Source organism: Lathyrus oleraceus, chromosome 5 (assembly GCF_024323335.1).
Source record: "Lathyrus oleraceus cultivar Zhongwan6 chromosome 5, CAAS_Psat_ZW6_1.0, whole genome shotgun sequence".
Taxonomy (NCBI): Eukaryota; Viridiplantae; Streptophyta; class Magnoliopsida; order Fabales; family Fabaceae; genus Lathyrus; species Lathyrus oleraceus.
This window is the reverse complement of record NC_066583.1, coordinates 336,510,387-336,532,682: the sequence shown is the minus strand read 5'-3', so window position 1 is coordinate 336,532,682 and position 22,296 is coordinate 336,510,387. Positions and strand designations below refer to the sequence as shown.

At 39.4% G+C, this 22,296-nt stretch overlaps 2 protein-coding genes across 2 annotated transcripts; both read left to right on the top strand.

Moving 5' to 3' along the window:
• The first annotated feature begins 2,496 nt into the window (after positions 1–2,496).
• LOC127080528 (uncharacterized) lies at positions 2,497–3,828 on the top strand. The gene has a single exon (XM_051020848.1). The coding sequence runs from the start codon at positions 2,497–2,499 to the stop codon at positions 3,826–3,828; it is 1,332 nt and encodes a 443-aa protein (XP_050876805.1).
• Positions 3,829–4,124: 296 nt separating this feature from the next.
• On the top strand, positions 4,125–5,888 carry LOC127080527 (uncharacterized). The gene has a single exon (XM_051020847.1). It carries the CDS (start codon positions 4,125–4,127, stop codon positions 5,886–5,888), a length of 1,764 nt encoding a protein of 587 aa, XP_050876804.1.
• The last annotated feature ends 16,408 nt before the right edge of the window (positions 5,889–22,296 follow it).

The window sequence follows — 22,296 nt, the reverse complement described above, 5'->3', positions numbered from 1 at the left end:
CCGTCGAAGCCGCAGCCAGAGGCCTCAGAAAGTTCTTATCACCGGCCGTTCTTCACCATCAACAGGTATAGATTTTCGATCATTACTAATTTTCGGATGATTTCTGTATGTTTCGTGTTTAGGTATAATGAATTGAAGAAGAAATAGGAGCATGCATCAATGGAAAGGAAGGGGAAAGAAGCTTTCGGAAAAGCATCCATGGCGGCGAGGCACACATGCAGGAAGCGAAGAAGAGGAAAAAGGATTGTCAAACCCTAACCAAGACAACCTAGCCTTTTAATTTGTTTCTGCTTTACTGTCCTTCACTATCTTCCACTTTTCTTTTGTTTTGCTCTTTATTTTATTATAATAAACACTTTTTTAAAATATTAATATTGAAAAGTTAGTAGGGGTTTAATAATTGGGATTCCTCAAATAGTTGTAGATTTTTATTTAGGTTTATTGTAATTAATTTGTTTTAGTAACTTATAGTAAAAAAATATCCTTATACCATTAACATGTTTTAACAATAACCTGTAGTTAGTCTTATTAATTTACTAACTTTTAAAAAAAAAAAATTGTTTCATTAGCAATATGAGTCGTTGGTTAAAGTTAGATTAATGGTAAGGATAAAAGGTCCGCTTGTTAGAAATCTTTGTTTTAAATTAAGAATTAGCTTTTTTTTTTTTAAATAAAACTTAATTTTCTTTCTTATCGTAAAAATGCAAAAATTAAAATTAAAATAGATCTTTTTTTTTTTTTTGTAAAATAATTAAAAATATGACAGGGGTTTTTTTTCTTAAAATAATAATGAACCCGTAACAAAATTTGTATTTTTCTCCTTCAATTTAGCAGTTTCATTTTTGCCGTTGATTTCTGTCTAACTTTTCACTAATGTTCTTTGTGTTTCTCCTCAGATCATGCTTAAATTCCGATTAATATTTATTCAGTTTATTTTGTTCCATGGATGTAATTTACGCGAGGCCATGGTCGCAGTTTATTTTATTTTTGCATTTTTTTGGGATTTGTAATTTACGCGAATGATCATCGCGACAGCTTTCTTTACTTTCAGCACTTTATTTCTGCCATATAATATTTTGCCATGTTTGCATGTTTTCCCGTTATTTCCCTTCCGAAGGAATTAGGTCTAGCCGTTTGACCGCCGAGTCAATAGCCTTACCCTTTGAATGTTTCAAAACCCTAATCAGCTTAGGCGTCCCGCCGCGGACCCAAATACCCTTTACCCTAGCTTTAGGTCAAAGAATCCCGCCGTGGAATCCCTAATAATTTCAACCCTAATTTTAATTAACAAATTCAACGTAGAGGTTGGAGCCTCCGCACTCCCCGTAAGCGTGTCCTTAAGATACGTTTATTCCCCATTGAAACCTTGACCACAGTCAAGACGTTTCTAACCTCCCTTACGAGGGGAACTACAATTACTCTAATTCCATTCCCGTCAGGATATGTAGGCACAAGATGCGACGTCTTGCCGAGTAAACTTAGGACTAACCCTTAGGTCTCTTTTAGGTCACTTTATCCTTTAGCTCAGTACATATTCCCAACAGATAATAAAAATAAAAAGACATACAATAAACAAAAGGTTCCTGTAGAGTACTACAGAAGTTTAGGGTGCTAGTACCTTCCCTAAGCTTAACCAACCCCTTACCTAGGTATCTCCCCGCATTGTGCTTACGATGCAAGTATAGGTTTTTCCTCTTTTGACCTTGTCCTTCGGATAAATCAAAGAGCGGTTGTGAATTAAGAATTGTGATTCAAGCTAATTAATAGTTTGATATCCTATTTCCACCGCAACAGAAAATGGCGACTCTGCTGGGGAACAACATAATTAAGGGTTGCCCCTATTTTGTTTATTGTATGATATTTTATACTATTAATTGTATGTATATATTATTGTGTATTATGGGGGGTATCTTTGTTGTGAGGTAAGTCCTACACCCGGATTTGAGTGAACTTATTATAGGAGGTGATAGATTCAACGAAGCTTATAGGGAGTTGAATCCCGACCAAGCCGACTTGAGAATCACCGCTCAGTTGAGGCCCTTTTGAAAGGTAGTTCTGTTGAACGAGTAATCGTGAAGACACTTACTATCTTCGATGGGAGCCTATGACACTGGGGACCGTAGTTACCTTAACACCACTTTGGCCTTATATAGGACGTAGTGCGGGGACTATGAGGGAGTAATCCCAAAATAGTTGCTACGCGATACCACACTCAAAAGAGGTTCTCTTGAGAATATTATTAACCACCGAGTCAATTGGGAAATTGATAATATCCGAAAGATGGACTGATGACTTTGGGCACCGATTTAGAACCCTTGTTCCGCAGGTACAATTAACCCTATAGTACATACCTCTGTGGGATGTGTAGACCTTGACTTCCGCTCATATACCTTTAACCTAGGACTTTGTGTGTTTATGTGCATTACATCCATAAAACATCACATTGCATTACATCTCATGGAATTCAAACTTTATTTATGAACATCGCAGGCTACCATGGATTACAATAAGAGAAACACCTTGAAATACTCTTTTAAGAATTTTAAGTTGGATGACCTAAGGAAGCTAGGAGCTTTGGTTGAAGATCAAGAGGGGTTCAAGGACAAGTACGGAAGGCTATTATCCTTATTGAGAATCCAAGTGAAGGATGGGCTTCTTTCTACGTTACTACAGTTCTATGATCCGGATTACCATTGTTTCACGTTCCCAGATTATCAGCTATTACCTACCTTAGAAGAGTACTCTCAGTTGGTGGGGTTACCTATTATGGATAAGTCTCCGTTCCCTTTCTTAGAGAAGGACCCTAAAGAGGAAGACATTGCTAAAGCCATATGCTTAAAGGTGTCCGACATCAAAGGCAATATGATCGCCAAAGGCGGAACTGTAGGGTTACCTACGCTTTTCTTAATCAAGAAAGCCCAATATTATGCCGATCATTTAAGCATGCCTACCTTTGAAACAATCCTTGCTTTGCTTATTTATGGAATGCTACTCTTCCCAAGTTTTGAAGGATTCGTTGACATTAACGCCATCAAAATATTCATGAAGAACAATCCAGTACCAACGTTATTGGGTAACACTTATCATTCCATACATCTCCGGAATTTTCATGGTGGAGGAATGATCACCTGTTGCGTGCCTTTATTATACAAGTGGTTTATTTCGCACTTGCCCAAGTCTTTTTTGAGTCTTGACAAGGGATTTTGGTCACCAAGGGTCATGGCGCTGACACACTCGGACATCGTTTGGTATAATCGTGTGTATGATGGAATACTAATTATCGACAGCTGTGGAGACTTTGCCAACGTACCTTTACTTGGTTTTAATGGAGGAATCAGCTACAATCCAGTCCTAGCTCGCCGACAGTTAGGGTATCCCTTGAAAGAACCGCCTAAAAGTGTTCATGTGGAGAAAATCTTCTTTAAGGGTGACAAAGAACTTCAAGATCAGATTGTATCCGCTTGGCGTCATTTGCACAAGAAAGGCAAAGAAAGTTTGGGAAAGCCGAATTGTGTGTCTATGGAACCTTATCTTCGTTGGGTCCGGGAAAGAGCCATCAAGCTGAAGATGCCTTATCCTCGCCAAGATCCTTTACCTCCGAGAAGAGAACCTGTTTTAGTATTCATGTCCGAAGCTGAAAAGTTGGAAATCGCTTTGAAGAGATCACAACATGAGGCAGAAACGTGGAAAAATAAATATCAGGTTATCGTCAGTGAGAATGAAGAGCTACAAATGCAACTGCAGGCGAAGAATGAAGAAGTGCTTTCCTACAAAAAGAGAAGAATCTACGAGGATTTATTTTCCTCCGACTCTCCGCCTACTCGTTGAAGTCGTGGACTACGCTTCCTTAGGGCTTTCGTAGCTTTTATATTTTTTTTATTTTTTTTTCCTTGTTAAGATTTTTTAAGAATATTTATTTGTAATCCATTTTCAAATTAATAAATAAAGATCCCAGTGGTATTCCGCGATGTTCGTAAAGGCTTGAATTCCATGAAATCTTTCATTCGCATTTTGCATCACATTTTGCATTTCATGTGTCTCCCGGTTGTCTCATACTCGGTTCTAACGCGTACAGTTTCGTCACCCTGAATCGATACAACACTAGAGCTCAAGCTCGAAGAAGGATGGAAGAGCACGCTCAAGAGATGGATCGCGTTAACAACGAGCTAGCAGACCTTCGAGGGAATGTAGGAACGATTATGGAACTACTTCAGGTTATCAATGCAAAGATGGATACTCAGCCTACTGTGGTCTCTGAGATCAACACTACCGCTGCCGTAGATCCGCCGGTTGTTTCAGTTGAGAACCCGTTTCCTTATGGTCTTTCGCAGAGTTTCATACATCCGCCTGTTGTTACGTCAGTTCAACAAACTATGCCAGTTGCACAAAGTGGTCAACAAGCCATGCCGGTTATACAGAACGTTCAACAGACTGTGCCTTTGGTTCCCGAGCCTCCAAAGGTGGTCCCTACCTTCACACAAGCTAATGTCCATACTCGGGTGCAGCCTTATCTTAATGAGCCTGTTTATGAAATTCTGGATGATAATGATGAAGGGTACCAGCCGCGTGATAGGCTCCGCGATGAGGTTGTTACTATTGATAAAAGATTAAGAAAGATGGAAGGAGACCAGATCTTTGGTGCTGCTGCTAGAGACATCTGTTTGGTTTCCGGTTTAGTTATTCCGCCAAAGTTCAAGACTCCGAACTTTGACTGCTATGAAGGGACTACATGTCCGAAAAGCCATTTGATAATGTACTACCGTAGGATGGCTGCCCATATGGAAAATGACAAGTTGATGATCCACTGTTTTCAAGACAGTCTGAAAGGTGCCTCGTCGAAGTGGTATTTAACATTGGACCAATCTCACATCAAGTCTTTTCAAGATTTGTCTGACGCTTTCATTAAGCACTATAAGTACAACATGGATTTGGCTCCTGACAGGAGACAACTTTTGAGTATGACGCAGAAAAATTCTGAAACCTTTAAGGAATACGCCCAGCGATGGAGGGAAATTGCTTCCCAAGTTGAACCTCCATTGACTGATAAAGAATTAGCTGACTGGTTTGTTGACACCGTTCGTCTTAAGTTCTATGAAAGGATGGTGGGTAGTGTAACCACGAATTTCGCTGATATTGTTGCTGTTGGAGTAAAGGTTGAATTAGCTATTAAGAGTGGAAAGATGTCCAGTGGTTCTAGCAGTATGAGTTCGAAGGACCAAGCTAAGAAGACTTCCGTCAATCCTCAGAGAAAGAAGGAGGGAGAGACTCATGCTGTGTCTTCAGATAGGAGAAGGAATAGGCAGTATCAATATCCTCCACAGTATCCCCAACCACAGGGATACCCGGTTCAGTATGCACCACCGCCATACGTGGCTGCTGTTGCACCATCTTTCAGCCAACAAGCTCCACAAGCGCCCGTTTATCAGCCCATGCAACAGGTTCCTGGTTATCCGCCTCCGGTTTATCCTCCTCCGAACTATCAACAAGCATCCAACGCTCAGGCGAGTCAACAACCGAGGAACCAGGCACCTCGCCAGAATGCTCCAAGGAGACTATACAAGACTTGTCCACCGATTCCGATGACGTTCACCGAGTTGTATCCTTACTTGGTGCAACGCGGTTTGGTCACTACTCGAGCTTTGGGACCGCCTCCGAATCCTTTGCCAGCCAACTACAACGCCGCCGCTCATTGTTTATTTCATGAGGGTGCGCCAGGTCACGACTTGGAGAACTGTTATGCTTTGAAAAACCTTGTGAGGGATCTGATGGAAAAGAAGATTCTGTCATTCAACGATCCGCCGCCCAATGTCAAAAGTAACCCTTTGCCTGACCATGGGGCTGTTAATGCCATTGATGCTTCGTCTGAAGAGAATTTATCCTTGATGTAGCTCAGATTAAGACTCCACTCAAGGCATTCCATTCAAAGCTGTTTAAAGCAGGCCTAGTATCTGTTTCCCATATCGGTTGTACGAGCTGTAAGGGATGTGATAAGGGTTGTGTTATGGTTCGGAAAGATGTTCAGAGATTGATTGATGATGGTTTTTTGCAAGTAGTTAACCAGGTGAAAGAAGTAGCCGCAATTGAGCCTACCTTCAACTTGCCAGAATCAAGGGGTAGGATACCAGTGTTTAATTTGCCAGCACCAAATTCTGTCATGCCAGTGTTCAGTATACCGACTCCTGTTACTCCAACAGTGGACCAGCCTAAACCGTTGATTATCGAAAAACCGAGCCCATTTCCATTCAGTGATCCCAAAGCAGTACCTTGGAAGTATGATGTAACCGCGATTGACAAAGAATCTGGGAAGGTCATTCCAAGAGAAGAAATGAAGGTTGATGGTGAAAGTGTGACTAACATAGCTGGGGCAAGCAGGATGACTCGCAGTGGTCGCGTGTACACTCCCCGTTTTGATGAGGCTCCACCTAGAGAGACAACTACTAACACTGCTGTGCCTGCCAGAGATAAAAATAAAGAGGTTGTTACTAATGATGCAGATGCTGAATTCTTAAGGATCATCAGGAAGAGTGATTACAAAGTCGTTGATCAGCTTCATCAGACCCCTTCGAAGATCTCTATCCTGTCTCTGTTATTGAATTCACCCGCTCATAGGGCTGCTTTGCAGAAAGTGTTGACGCAAGCTCATGTCGCTCAAGATATTACTACCGGTCAGTTTGATAGTGTGATCGCCAATATTACCGCATGTAATACTCTTAGCTTCAGCAATGAAGAGCTACCGAAAGAGGGCCCGAATCACAACCGTGCTTTGCACATATCAGCGAAGTGTCAAGAGGATAATTTAGCCAGGGTGCTTGTGGATACCGGTTCATCTTTGAACGTCCTACCCAAGAGAGTTCTTAGCAAGTTGGCTTACAAAGAAACTATGGTGAAGCCTACTTCTTTGATTGTCAAGGCGTTTGATGGTTCTCGTAGAGCTGTGATTGGAGAAGTGGAACTTCCAATTCTGATTGGTCCGCATGTTTTCAATATCACTTTCCAAGTCATGGATATCAATCCCAATTACAGCTGTCTACTTGGAAGACCTTGGATCCATGCTGCTGGGGCTGTGACTTCTACCTTGCACCAAAAGATGAAGTTTGTAGTTGATGATAAGCTGGTGATTATTCACGGTGAGGAGGATTTAATGGTCAGTAATTTATCTTCGTTCCGTTATATTGAGGCCGATGAAGACGCGTTGGAAACTTCTTTCCAAGCACTTGAGATCGCCAATGCGGTGTTAGTGGAGGTCGAAGAGACTGTGGAAGGCCAGAGTAATCCATCTTTTTCATCCTTAAAGAGTACCAGATCAACAATTGACAGGGGCATTCCTGAAGGTTGGGGAGAGATAATCAACGTCAAGACCAAAACTGATCGCCACGGGTTGGGTTACAGACCAACTCATGATAAAGCTTCTACAAATGTCGAAGGGCGTCCGAAGATTTACCAAGAAGTGTTTATCAGCGGAGGTTTTCAAGTTAATGCCGTCAGCGATGGTGATGAAGATGACGATTTAAGCAACCTGGTGTTCAAGAGTAGTGCAACATTGAGCAACTGGGAGGCTATAGAGATTCCTGTTATTTTTCCAGTGTCAAAGTAATTTAATGTCTCATTTGTGTTTTCAAATCCATTAGCTCTGCCCCAGGCTATTGGATCGCATTGTAGGGCCACCTTTCATTTCAAACAATTATTAATAAATGCATTTTGTTCTGTTCCAAATTGTTCCACTGTTTTTTTTTTCACCTTTAAAAATGAAATTGGCAATCTTTTCAAAAACAAACTAAAATACATTTTCACTTCTCTCATTTTCATTAAACATTTAATAAAATAAGCCTTTCAACATGCAGTGACATTACAAACCTTGTTGAATCTAATGACGATATTGTCTCTCCTGATTGGGATTCACCCATTTATCAAGCTGAAGATGAGGGTGAGGAAGATTCTGAAGTACCCACTGAACTGACAAAGTTGGTCGAGTACGAGTACACGGAACTTCAACCAGATAAGGAGCAGGTAGATTTGGTTAATCTTGGCACAGACGAGGACAAGAAAGAGGTCAAGGTTGGTACAATGCTTGGGGCTGAGATCAAGCAGGGGTTGATAAAGCTTTTGAAGGAATACGTTGATGTGTTCGCATGGTCGTATCAAGATATGCCAGGTTTAGACACAGATATTGTAGTTCACAAACTACCGCTTAAGCCAGAATGTCCTCCTGTCAAACAGAAACTTCGAAGAACGAGACCTGACATGGCTTTGAAGATTCGAGATGAGGTTAAGAAACAGTTGGATGCGGGTTTCCTTGCAGTTGCAAAGTATCCTGATTGGGTTGCCAACATTGTTCCAGTGCCCAAAAAGGACGGTAAGGTCAGAATGTGCGTAGACTACAGGGATCTGAACAAAGCTAGTCCAAAAGACGATTTCCCATTGCCTCATATTGATACCTTGTCGACAATACAGCTAGTTTTGCAGTTTTCTCATTTATGGATGGTTTCTCCGGTTATAATCAGATCAAGATGGATCCAGCCGACCGAGAAAAGACTACATTTATTACCCCTTGGGGGACCTTCTGCTACAAAGTTATGCCTTTCGGTTTGAAGAATGCAGGGGCAACCTATCAGCGGGCCATGACTGCCCTCTTCCATGACATGATGCACAAAGAAATTGAAGTTTATGTGGATGATATGATCGCCAAATCTCGAAACGAAGAGGACCATTTGGATCATTTGATAAAGTTATTTGAACGACTCAGAAAGTACCAGTTGAAGCTGAATCCCGCTAAGTGTACCTTTGGTATTCGATCTGGAAAACTACTTGGTTTTATTGTCAGTCAGCGAGGAATTGAAGTAGACCCTGATAAAGTCCGAGCCATTCGAGACATGCCAGCTCCGCAGACTGAAACACAAGTCAGATGTTTTCTGGGGCGTTTAAACTATATTTCCAGGTTTATCTCTAATTTGACTGCTACTTGTGAACCGATCTTCAAGTTGCTATGCAAAGGCCAGACTATTGATTGGAATCCTGACTGTCAGCGGGCGTTTGAAAAGATCAAGGATTACTTGCAAGAGCCTCCTATCTTAATCCCTCCTGTTCCTGGAAGACCGTTGTTCATGTACCTTACCGTTCTTGAGAAGTCTATGGGTTGCGTACTTGGGCAACATGATGAGACTGGAAGGAAGGAACATGCCATATACTATCTAAGCAAGAAGTTCACTGATTGTGAAAACAGATATTCACTCTTGGAGAAGACTTGTTGTGCGCTAGCATGGGCTGCTAGACGTCTCCGGCAGTACATGATTTGTCATACCACATTATTGATTTCGAAGATGGATCCAATAAAGTACATTTTCGAAAAGCCGGCTCAGACGGGGAGGCTTGCCCGTTGGCACATGTTGCTATCGGAATATGACATCCAGTACGTACCGCAGAAAGCTATCAAAGGAAGTATTTTATCAGATTATCTGGCAGATCAGCCCGTAGAAGATTATGAGCCTCTCAAGTTCGACTTTCCTGATGAAGACATCCTATTGATAAAGAGAGATTGTGAAGAGCCAGGTCCGGAGGAAGGTCCGGAACCGGGTCTCTGGTGGAGGATGATGTTTGATGGTTCTTCAAATTACAGTGGGCATGGTATAGGCGCAGTTCTGATGAATCCGAAAGGTGGGTTCACCCCTTTTACAGCAAGGTTAGACTTTGAATGTACAAACAATGTCGCAGAGTATGAAGCATGCATTCTTGGCCTTGAAGCAGCTATCGACCTCCGAATCAAACTTCTCAAGGTAAGTGGAGATTCAGCCTTGGTTATTTATCAAGTAAAGGGTAAATGGGAGACGAAGCACGAGAATTTAATCCCTTATAGAGCCTACATCATCGAGTTGATTAAGTATTTTGACGAGATCAAGTTCGAACATGTTCCGAGATCTGAGAATCATGTGGCTGATTCTTTAGCCATGTTAGCATCCATGTGGAAGGTCAAATTGGTCAATGAAGCACCTCTCATTCGAATTGAACGCAGGACCGAGCCCGCGTACTGTCAGGTGGTCGAAGAAAATGAGGTGGATGAAAAGCCCTGGTTTCATGATATTAAGAATTATGTGCTCAAACAGGAGTATCCCGAGGGTGCTTCCTGTCTTGACAAGAAGACATTGAGAAGACTGGCATCCCGTTTCTTCATCAGCAATGGTGTGTTATACAAAAGAAGTTACGACATGGTTTTGCTCAGATGTGTTGACAAGCATGAAGCAGACATGTTACTTCAGGAGATTCATGAGGGAACCTTCGGGACTCATGCCAATGGTTATGCGATGTCTAAAAAGATGTTAAGAGCTGGATATTACTGGTTAACGATGGAGTCTGACTGTATCCAATACGCCCGGAAGTGTCCCAAGTGCCAGATCTACGCTGACAAAATGCATGTTCCTCCTGCACCGTTGAACGTTCTGACTTCACCGTGGCCTTTCTCCATGTGGGGCATTGACGTGATTGGGGAAATTGAGCCAAAAGCTTCCAATGGTCACCGGTTCATCCTAGTTGCTATTGACTATTTCACCAAGTGGGTAGAAGCTGCTTCCTACGCCAATGTGACCAAACAGGTGGTTGCCCGCTTCATCAGGAAAGAAATTATTTGTCGTTATGGAGTTCCAAGTCGGATCATAACTGACAATGGTACCAATTTGAACAATAAGACTATGAAGGAGTTATGTGATACCTTCAAGATTGCACATCATAATTCTTCTCCATACCGTCCTAAGATGAATGGAGCTGTTGAAGCTGCAAACAAGAACATCAAAAAGATCCTACAAAAGATGGTTAAGACTTACAAGGATTGGCATGAGATGTTACCATTCGCTTTGCATGGATACAGAACTACTGTTCGGACTTCAACAGGGGCAACACCTTTCTCACTAGTATATGGAATGGATGCCGTCCTCCCCATTGAAGTTGAGCTACCTTCCTTAAGGGTATTGAGGGAAGCCAAGCTAGATGAAACCGAGTGGGTTCAAGACAGATTCGACCAGCTAAACCTCATCGACGAGAAGCGTTTGACGGCTATGTGCCATGGGCAGCTATACCAGAAACGGATGAAGAGAGCCTTCGACAAGAAAGTCCGAATCCGTGAGTTTCAACAAGGAGAACTTGTACTCAAGAAGATCTTGCCAGTTCACAAGGACATGCGCGGGAAGTGGATGCCCAATTACGACGGTCCATTTGTTGTTAAGACAGTCTTCTCCGGAGGATCGCTAATTCTTACAACAATGGATGGAGAAGAGCTCGCACATCCTGTGAACTCCGATGCAGTCCGAAAATATTATGCCTAAAGAAAAAATAATACTATGGCTCGCTAAGTTGAAAACCCGAAAGGGCGGCTTAGGCAAAAATGAGCGTCCCGGTGGATTGAAAACCCGAAAGGGCAGTCCAGGCAAAAGTTAGGGACATGGCATTTCACTGCATCGGATGACACCAAACATCGCAGATACATTTACAGAAGTCCACTTCAAATCCAATCACTCTCTTCATGAGCAAGGTTTTGGGTAGTCTTGGTCATTAGGGATAGTAGGTCGTTGGATTCAATGTAACCTTTCCCATATTGCCAATTTAAAATTGTAATTTTCCATGGAGCTATGCCTTTAGCAAGTTACCATTCTTCAATAAAATTTACCTTTCGCTATTCAATTTCCTTGTTCACAGTATCTCCGTTTTATTTTGTTATGCAATTTGCTTTTGTTAATAAAATTTGAACGTGAAAAGTGTTTTCAAAACCAAAATAATTTTCTCGAAAATACATTTGGAAACAAAAGTTACTTTGACTCATGGAAATCTGTGAAGGATCTTTTCACTCCCCAGTAAGTCTCGGTGTTGCATAAGCATTTGATCATTACCATCATATTCCCAAAGACAATCCCCAGCGAGATTTTAAGTTGACAACACTTTTGTGATTCATTCGATAATCCCCAGTGACTCTCAAGACTGCAGAGCTATCCCCAGTATCCTCCAAGTGATATCTATTCTGGAAGGCCCATCCTCAATGGGATCATCTGTTCCTCAGTAGAATTGCCTTACTTGCCTTAGGAATACTTCCCCCAGGAATGTCTGTTGAGTTCTCCCTAGTAGGAAGCCGAGGTACTATTCCCAGGAAGTTGCTACGTTGTCTCCATGAAGTGGCCTAATTCCATATCGTCCCCGCGAAGCGGATATTTATCCCCGGAAGTCTCTGATCCTAATAGTTCTTTGGCTGACTATGGTTCATGACAGCTATCCCCCACGGATAGTCCTGACATCGTATCCTCATGCATAAGTCAAAGATCCCCAGTGGAAGTCGTGATATCATACTCTCCAGTAAAGTCGTATCATATCCCCATATGAAAGTCACGATATTATCTCCCCAGGGAAGTTATACCTTGAAGCCAAATTCGGTTCTCCCATCAGCTCTTCTTATCCCCTAAGAGGGGTACTGTTGCAGAGGTCCCCGGGTATTCCCATCGAAATGCTTATTTCATCTCAGGACCTCCGCTCGTCGGTTTTGTCAGCATACACATGAGCCTAAGCAGTGCATATTCATTGCATGACGTTTTTACATACACAGTAGTATACACTTTGGCATGCGCATTAGCATGTTTGCTATTCATCGTCATCCTTTGTCGTTACCTCCGAGTAACTAGGTTAGTCCGCTCTCTCCAAGTAGATCGTCAGCCTAAGCATAAAATACTATTTATTTCCAGCTAATCGCCACAGAGTTCAACCCTCGTGGGCGATGGTTATTTCAGCTATCTTTCCGTGTTAGGATAGGATAATCCCCATTTGAGGTTATTTCCCCAATGGAGTCTTTCTAGCCCAGTTCCAGATCGAACTTCGGTCCCGTCGGTCACTGAACCTACCTGGACGTGCATTTATTTTGCACTATCTTTCAAGGAAATCATCTACAATCCTTTGCAGACAAGCGACAGTTCCCAGCCGAGGAGCGTATCACCTACATCAAACCTTAAGACGTTGGGTCGCCGCACTCATTCTTGAGCATCCCGTCGTGGACATATCCTTCCCTAAACCTTAAGAAGGTGAGTCGCCGCACTCATGTTTGGGTGTCCCGCTGTGGACATATCTTTTCCTAAACTTCAAAATGTTGAGTCGCCGTACTCATTCTTGGGCCTCCCTCCATGGACCATTTTATCCTTTAGTAAAAGAAGAATCTGAATCGTATTCCGGGCGCCGACCTTAGATATGAAGAGGTTTATCTATCAGATGAGTGACAATTCCCTCCAACGGAGCTCATCAATCAATCAATTTTTCATCTATTATCCACAGATAAGCAACAACCTCTTTATTGGAAAGCTTATTTAGTTTGGCATATAAGTCCCTTCCAACGATAAGTGGCAGTTCTCTCTCGAGAAAGCTTATTAGGGCATTTCCATTAAAGTCCATTTATTTTGGCATACAGCCGGTTTTACCACGTATATTTCCTACGGATTCCTAAAAATTCCGTTTGATCCTGTCACGAGGGAGAGTTTCCAGAAGCTCGGAGGTTATGCTTTGCTCAATGCCCCAGCATCTTGTTAATCGATCCTACAGTCGTGCTGATCCTACTTTTTTACCCTAGGCTATCAGCCGGTCACACTTGAACCTGTTGATCATTTACTCTCAGATATTCCCCAGTGGAGGCCGTTCCATCGGTGCCATCTCCATTGAGGATCCCGTTTTACTATTCCCTTTCTAAAAGTGACGGTTGGTCGTGCTCGCACCAGTTGACCATCATCTTTAGAATTCCCCGTGTCACGCTGTTTCCCCAGTGCGTCATATTCCCCAGTGTGGTTCGTTCATTGCGTCTGTCCCCTGTGTCGTCGTATCGTCTGTATCATTGCATTTATCATTCCATCATCCGCATCATACGCATCATAGCATGGTCAGGATTATTCTATTCCGTTCTGTCCCTAGCGGTGCATATCGCCGCATCTAAGGGCAAAATTTTCGGTTATCTATATTTAAATCCCTTTCACCATGATTTCTCGAGCCTACGTCGCTCAAATCATTCGGCGAAGTTATTTAAATAGGGGCAACTGTAACACCCCAAATTTTGCCCTAAGATTAGTCGAACCATCTCGCGTTCTGTTGCATTTTTGCATTTAACTAATTACTAACAAGTTCTTGTAGTTGGTTGATTTTTGCAGGAAACATCGCGTGGTGCGCTCTTTAGCTTATGAAGGGCAAAACGGTCATTTGTTTACAGCCGGCCGTCAAGTTTGAATTTTGAGTTGTAATCAGGAACTTTGGTTTATTTGATCTGGTTGGGAGATTTTAATCGGAAATGGTGTCGGAAGCGAAGTTAGTCGGATAAACATATTGCATTGTACCATCATTTTATTTTAAATTAATTTTATTTAATTCTATTTTATATTTCATTTCATTTTAAAATAGATCATCTCATTTTAAGTTTTATTTCATTTTAAAATAATTAATCTCATTTTAAGTTTTATTTCATTTTAAAATAGATCATCTCATTTTAAGTTTTATTTCATTTTAAAATAATTAATCTTATTTTAAGTTTTATTTCATTTTAAAATAATTAATCTCATTTTAAGTTTTATTTCATTTTAAAATAACTAATCTCATTTTAAGTTTTATTTCATTTTAAAATAACTAATCTCATTTTAAGTTTTATTTCATTTTAAAATAGCTAATCCCGTTTTAAGTTTTCATTTCATTTAATCCCGTTTTAAGTTTTCATTTCATTTTAGATAACTTCATTTTAAAAAAAAATTATAACTTTATTTCATAGTTTTATTTTAATTCTATTTCCAACATTAAACAAACAGCATATGCAGTGGTTTTCATTTTGTTTTGCATAATCATAATAATAATTTTCCACAAAAATAAGGAATTTTTATTAACTCTTTACACAAAAATAATAATACATAAAATTACAAAAATAATAAGTACATTTTCTACAAAAGGAATCATAAAATTCTTAAGTTACTATACTGTCCGATGTCTATTCGCTCCGATTCTCCGACTTTTTCGACATATCTTCGAACCTGCAAAATGAGCAAAAACAAGGAAATTGAATCGGTTAATTTGACACCCTCAGAGATATCATCATCGGATGTCCGGTTCGCGACCTCGGCCAGAACAGGGCAGATGTTTGTTCTTATCGAAAGGCACCGAAAGATGAAGAGGAAAACTGCATTTTGAGATTGCTTGGCCAAAAAGAGATTATACAGAAAAGAGCTTATTTGAAAAGCCGGTTTGAGAAGTGATTTTTCTCAGGAGGACGGTTTGCCCCAAATGGGACCTTAACTCCAATCGTCCTATGAAAAAACACAATTCCAACAAAAAGTCCAACAAGCTGAAATAGTTCAAACAAAACCAATTCAGAAACCAGTTCAGAAAAACAGTTCAGAAAACCAGTCCATCGAACCGGTTTAATTAACAAGTTTTCAAATCCACTGGATCCGTTCAACAATCCAAGCAATAGTTTTTTCCGAAAAAAAAGCAAGCAAATCTAAGAAAACTTTAGAAAACCACACAAGATCCTATCAAACTCAGCACCAATATCTCCTGGAAAAGAGGCGTTAAGTTCGTAGCGGCGTCGCAAAAATCGTCCAGGCCCATCAAACGGAAGTATAAGAGTTTCATATGGTTCTTCAAAAAAGAGGATCGAAGAGAAGAACTTGCCGCAGCGGCTCAACAACAACAGAGGTTCAGAGGAGCCTCCGCTCCTTCATCATCACCTCGGATCACAAACGGAGAAAGAAAAAGAAGCAAACCTTGAGAATAACGATCTGAACCTAGAAAAGGAAAGCCATCGAACCGTCACCGTCGAAGCCGCAGCCAGAGGCCTCAGAAAGTTCTTATCACCGGCCGTTCTTCACCATCAACAGGTATAGATTTTCGGTCATTACTAATTTTCGGATGATTTCTGTATGTTTCGTGTTTAGGTATAATGAATTGAAGAAGAAATAGGAGCATGCATCAATGGAAAGGAAGGGGAAAGAAGCTTTCGGAAAAGCATCCATGGCGGCGAGGCACACATGCAGGAAGCGAAGAAGAGGAAAAAGGATTGTCAAACCCTAACCAAGACAACCTAGCCTTTTAATTTGTTTCTGCTTTACTGTCCTTCACTATCTTCCACTTTTCTTTTGTTTTGCTCTTTATTTTATTATAATAAACACTATTTTTTTTAAAATATTAATATTGAAAAGTTAGTAGGGGTTTAATAATTGGGATTCCTCAAATAGTTGTAGATTTTTATATAGGTTTATTGTAATTAATTTGTTTTAGTAACTTATAGTAAAAAAATATTCTTATACCATTAACATGTTTTAACAATAACCTGTAGTTAGTCTTATTAATTTACTAACTTTTAAAAAAAAATTGTTTCATTAGCAATATGAGTCGTTGGTTAAAGTTAGATTAATGGTAAGGATAAAAGGTCCGCTTGTTAGAAATCTTTGTTTTAAATTAAGAATTAGCTTTTTTTTTTAAATAAAACTTAATTTTCTTTCTTATCGTAAAAATGCAAAAATTAAAATTAAAATAGATCTTTTTTTTTTTTGTAAAATAATTAAAAATATGACAGGGGTTTTTTTTCTTAAAATAATAATGAACCCGTAACAAAATTTGTATTTTTCTCCTTCAATTTAGCAGTTTCATTTTTGCCGTTGATTTCTGTCTAACTTTTCACTAATGTTCTTTGTGTTTCTCCTCAGATCATGCTTAAATTCCGATTAATATTTATTCAGTTTATTTTGTTCCATGGATGTAATTTACGCGAGGCCATGGTCGCAGTTTATTTTATTTTTGCATTTTTTTGGGATTTGTAATTTACGCGAATGATCATCGCGACAGCTTTCTTTACTTTCAGCACTTTATTTCTGCCATATAATATTTTGCCATGTTTGCATGTTTTCCCGTTATTTCCCTTCCGAAGGAATTAGGTCTAGCCGTTTGACCGCCGAGTCAATAGCCTTACCCTTTGAATGTTTCAAAACCCTAATCAGCTTAGGCGTCCCGCCGCGGACCCAAATGCCCTTTACCCTAGCTTTAGGTCAAAGAGTCGTCGTACTCTGTTGTAGGGTTTCCCGCCGTGGAATCCCTAATAATTTCAACCCTAATTTTAATTAACAAATTCAACGTAGAGGTTGGAGCCTCCGCACTCCCCGTAAGCGTGTCCTTAAGATACGTTTATTCCCCATTGAAACCTTGACCACAGTCAAGACGTTTCTAACCTCCCTTACGAGGGGAACTACAATTACTCTGATTCCATTCCCGTCAGGATATGTAGGCACAAGATGCGACGTCTTGCCGAGTAAACTTAGGACTAACCCTTAGGTCTCTTTTAGGTCACTTTATCCTTTAGCTCAGTACATATTCCCAACAGATAATAAAAATAAAAAGACATACAATAAACAAAAGGTTCCTGTAGAGTACTACAGAAGTTTAGGGTGCTAGTACCTTCCCTAAGCTTAACCAACCCCTTACCTAGGTATCTCCCCGCATTGTGCTTACGATGCAAGTATAGGTTTTTCCTCTTTTGACCTTGTCCTTCGGATAAATCAAAGAGCGGTTGTGAATTAAGAATTGTGATTCAAGCTAATTAATAGTTTGATATCCTATTTCCACCGCAACAAATTCAATATTGATCCAAAAAATATGGGACTTTCACAAAAAAAATTCAAATATTTTTTTCTTTCAGATTCTGAATTAAAATTATTTTTTTGGATCATTATTAATATTTTTCATGAATTAATTGATTTTTCATTTGTTTTTAATTGTTTAAAAATATTTTTTAGTGTCCAAAAATTATGAAACTTTTTCTCCAAGGTCCTTTGACCTTGTTTGACCTATGATAAATCTCATGGCCATTTTTTTGGTGTTTTGATGAGATTTTAGGATTTGGACAAAACATATTTGAATTTAATGCATTATTTTAATATTTTTAATTGAATAAATATCATTTTAATTGTGTTGACCATTTGTATTGACTTAATTGAGTTTCTCATTTGTTATTGGGCCTTGGTCAATGTTGATTTGACTTTGTCAAGTTAATATTATTGGATTTAGGGGATTGATGGAATGTACATTCCATCTCCCAAAATGAATGAATAATATTAATTTGGTAAAAGTCCTCCTTTGACCAATTTGTGATCTCATTCATCCTTTTCCTTCTTCATCTAATCCCCCTTCTTCATTCATTCATTTCCATTTGGCCAATGACATCTCAAAGTCCTAATGCTAGTTGATTGAAAGATTAACATGAGTATGAATGAGATTAGGCCACACCTTTGCATATTTTTTGTGTGTGGTATGTTTAAATGAGCATAGTTCATAATACTATGTCTCCAACATGCATTAACACCAAAAGTTTATTGCCCGACCTCAAATAGTAGTGACTTCTACATAAGTCCAGTTACGATTGCTTAACATAGTGCTAAATTTGTGACATAAAAGGCATAAGCATTCTAGTTAGTGAGATTGTAAGTCTCCCCTCTTCCATGGTATTGTGTGGAAACTTGACCTTCTTTCCTTCCTTTGGAAGATGTTTTGGTTCAAGGATCCATGCTTGTGGCAAGTGGGTTGAGTGTTCTCCAAATAATGTCTTAAAATCAAAAAGCAAAACAAAACTAACTACTAACTTACTAACTATTAACTTTTACTTTCAAGCTTTTACTTTTCATGCAATTTATTTTTAGTATTCTATTATAATTTGTCATTATACATATCATTCTAATTGTTTATGTTAATGCAATTTCCACTTTGTCCATTTGGACCATATTGTGTGATATTATTTTGTTCTGTGTATTCCTTGTTTGCCTATTTGGTCTTTGACCATTAATGTACATAATAATAACAAAAACCCTAAAAGACTTTTGGAGTGGACTGTTGGTTTGACCTTGCCCAATTGGACTTAGAGTTTAGGCAACATTCCTTTGCTAATGGACTTGGCCAATGCCAATTTGTTGAAGAACCAATAACTTGCACTTTAAATTCATCAGATACATCTTTGAAGATCTCTCTAGTTCATCTGCAACATTGATCATTGTTAAGCTGTTATGTTAAACCTGTGACTTGTGGAATTCATCTGCTACATGAACTATTTTGAAGAAGATCATGAAGTGGATAAGCTTGGATGAGACCATATTTATTTGATGTCTTTTCTCTTCAAGATTGATATAATTGTGCATTTGTGTGTTGCTTGATTCTAAAAAGTCCAAGGGAATTATGGGTTTCTATTGACATACTTGTCTATTGGATTGCTCCCATTTGGTTAGATCTTTTCAACTTTAAACTTTTAAATTTTTGTACATAGGATAGTCTCTTCATCTTCTCCCCATTTCTTTAATTTCAAAATCTCTCCCTCCATTTTCAAAACCTTCTTTGTGTGAACTACTTTGGTTATAAACTTTGACCACTTTTACAAAAGGTAGAAACTTTGGCCTTATGCCATTGCATTTTCAAACTTATTTTCTTAAATCAAACTGTGTAAATAAACTTAACTATACTTGACTTAAAAATTTTCAAAAAGCCAAAAAGAACTAACTCATTCAAATCATTTTAGGCCTTTATACCTTTCAAACTTAAATTTTGTTAAAACCAACACACTCATTTTGAAATTTCTAGCACGAACTACGAGGTTTTGATCCCTCGTTCATATGTTAGTACGTAGGCACGAGTCTGAAGGTCTTGTCAAACACAAAAAAGTATAATTAATGAATTCTTTTCTCATCCCCTCATTCTATTTGTTTGTAAACATCACTTGATACAAAATACATATGCACACAAAAAGGGCTCCCTAGGAGTACCTAGGACACTTTGGGTGCTAACACCTTCCCTCTGTGTAACCAACCCCCTTACCTGTGATCTCTGACTTTTATTAGTTTTTATCTGAAAACTTCTTACTATTTGGGTTTTGTTCGTACTTTTTCCCTTTTCCCTTGGAAATAATAAAAGCGCGGTGGCGACTCTTGTTAATTGATCTCTAGCTTGTCAATAGCTTGATGATCATGAATTTCCCGCTACAGAGTGGTATTTGGACTTGGGTTGTTCAACTCATATGACGGGAATAAAGGATTGGTTTGTCAAAATCAATCGTGCCATGAAGAACAAAGTAAAGTTTGTGGATGACATCACTCTAATGGTTGACGTTATCGGTAATGTTTTGACCATGAGAAGGAATGGAGGACATTCCTTAATGAAATATCTCTTGTATATTTCGGGAGTAAAATGTAACCTTCTAAGCATTGTCCAATTGCTTGAGAAGGGGTACAAGATTCATATGAAAAATAAGGTGATGCACGTTTTGGATACAAAGGGAGTTTTGGTCCTTAAAGCGCTTATGGTTTCTAATAGAACCTTCAAGGTTTAATTGAAGGTTATGGAGAATAGATGTCTTTCTACTGCAGTAAGTAGAGAAGAGTGGATGTGGCACTATCGTCTTGGACATCTCAATTTTAGAGATCTCAATAATTTGAAAAAGAACAATATGGTAACGGGCCTTCCATCTATCAACGTACCAGCTGAAATGTGTGAAGAATGTGTGCAAGCTAAGTAACATAAGGGGAAATTCAGCAATGATGCATACCGGATAACCAAGAGTCGCCTTGAGGGGGTGTATTCAGATGTTTATGGACTGATGCAAGTAGATTTCATTGGTGGCAATAAATACTTTGTGACTTTTATCGACGATTATAGTAGGAAGCTATGAACATACCTAATCAAGAGAAAGGATGATGCATTAGAAGTGTTCAAGAATTTCAAGTCTATGGTGGAGAGACAAAGTGTTCACAAGCTCAAAGTGTTCAAAATAGATGGTGGAGGCGAATATGTCTCAAATTATTTTGGGAAGTTTTGTGATCAAGAAGGTATTTACGTGAGGTAGTACCACCCTATACACCACAACAAAATGGTGTAGCCGAAAGGAAGAATCATTCGATTTTGAACATGGTGAGAAGCATGTTGAAGGGGAAGAACTTGCCGAAGGAGCTATGGGGAGAAGCGGTATCCATAATTGCCTATTTTTTGAATAGGTGCCCTACTAAGAAGCTGGAAAAAGTAACATCGGAGGAAGCATGGTCGGGGTTCAAGTCAAATCTGAACCATTTGAAAAAAATTGGTTCCATTGCATACCGACATGTTTCGGGTCAACTTAGAAAGAAGTTGGATGACAAGGGAGAGATGATGATTCTTGTTGAATATCACTCCATCCGTGCTTACGAACTGTTTGATGTTGTTAACAGGAGGATCATGATCAGTAGGGATGTTGTAATCGATGAAATGAAGCATTTGAAACAAAGTGTAACTGATTACCAACAGTCTGTAACCAATTACATGCAGGCGGTAACCAGTTACCAGAATCCTGTAACCGATTACAGGTATGAAATTTTGGATTCTAAGGTTGTAGGATGTACAGAGCAACATGTCGTCGAAGCCCGTGATGAAGGAAACTTTAGGAGGTCAAGAAGGCAAAGGGGTTTACCTCAAAGACTCCAAGATTGTGAGTTATTTCGTGACAATGAGGTCAATAATGATGGTGATTTCGTTCACTTTGCAATTATGGCCGAATTTGAACTCGTTAATGTGGAAGAGGCTTTAAGTGATCCAAAGTGAATCTATGCTATGAAAAAGGAGCTGGAATCAATTGAGAAAAACAGTACTTGGGAGCTTGTTGATCTACCAAAAGGGAAGAAGGAAATTGGTGTGAAATGGGTGTTCAAAGTGAAGGTAAATCTCAAGGGTGAGATAATCAAGCATAAGGCTAGACTAGTGGCTAATGGATTTTTATAAAGAGAAGGTATAGACTTTAAGGAGGTATTTGCACCGGTTGCTAGAACTGAAACCATTAGGCTTGTTGTTGGTATCGCAAATAACCACAATTGGCCTATTTATCAAATGGATGTCAAATTTGTGTTTTTGAATGGACTACTTGAAAATGAGGTATATGTAAGACAGTCCCCTGGTTTTGTAGTGAAAGATCAAGAGCTCAAGTTCTACAAGTTGAGGAAAGAGTTATATGATTTGAACCAAACTCCAACAACTTGGAATAAAAGAATTGATGGTTTCCTACAAGGCATTGGCTTCAAGAAATGTGTATCGGAGCATAGAGTATATGTGAAGACAGATACTAGTGAAAGAGTAATCATCCTTTGTCTATATGTGGATGCTTTATTGATCACGGGCAGCAATGCGAAGTGTGTTTCAAAGTTCAAGAGTGAACTTATGCATGAATTTGAGATGACAGACCTTGGTTTCATGACTTATTTTCTTGGCATTGAGTTCCACAAGTCAAAATTTGGACTACTCATGCATCAAAGGAGATAT

Bases quoted from the DNA above. Each gene is read 5' to 3' on its own strand.
- LOC127080528 (XM_051020848.1), top strand. From the start codon at position 2,497: ATGGATTACAATAAGAGAAACACCTTGAAATACTCTTTTAAGAATTTT.
- LOC127080527 (XM_051020847.1), top strand. From the start codon at position 4,125: ATGGAAGAGCACGCTCAAGAGATGGATCGCGTTAACAACGAGCTAGCA.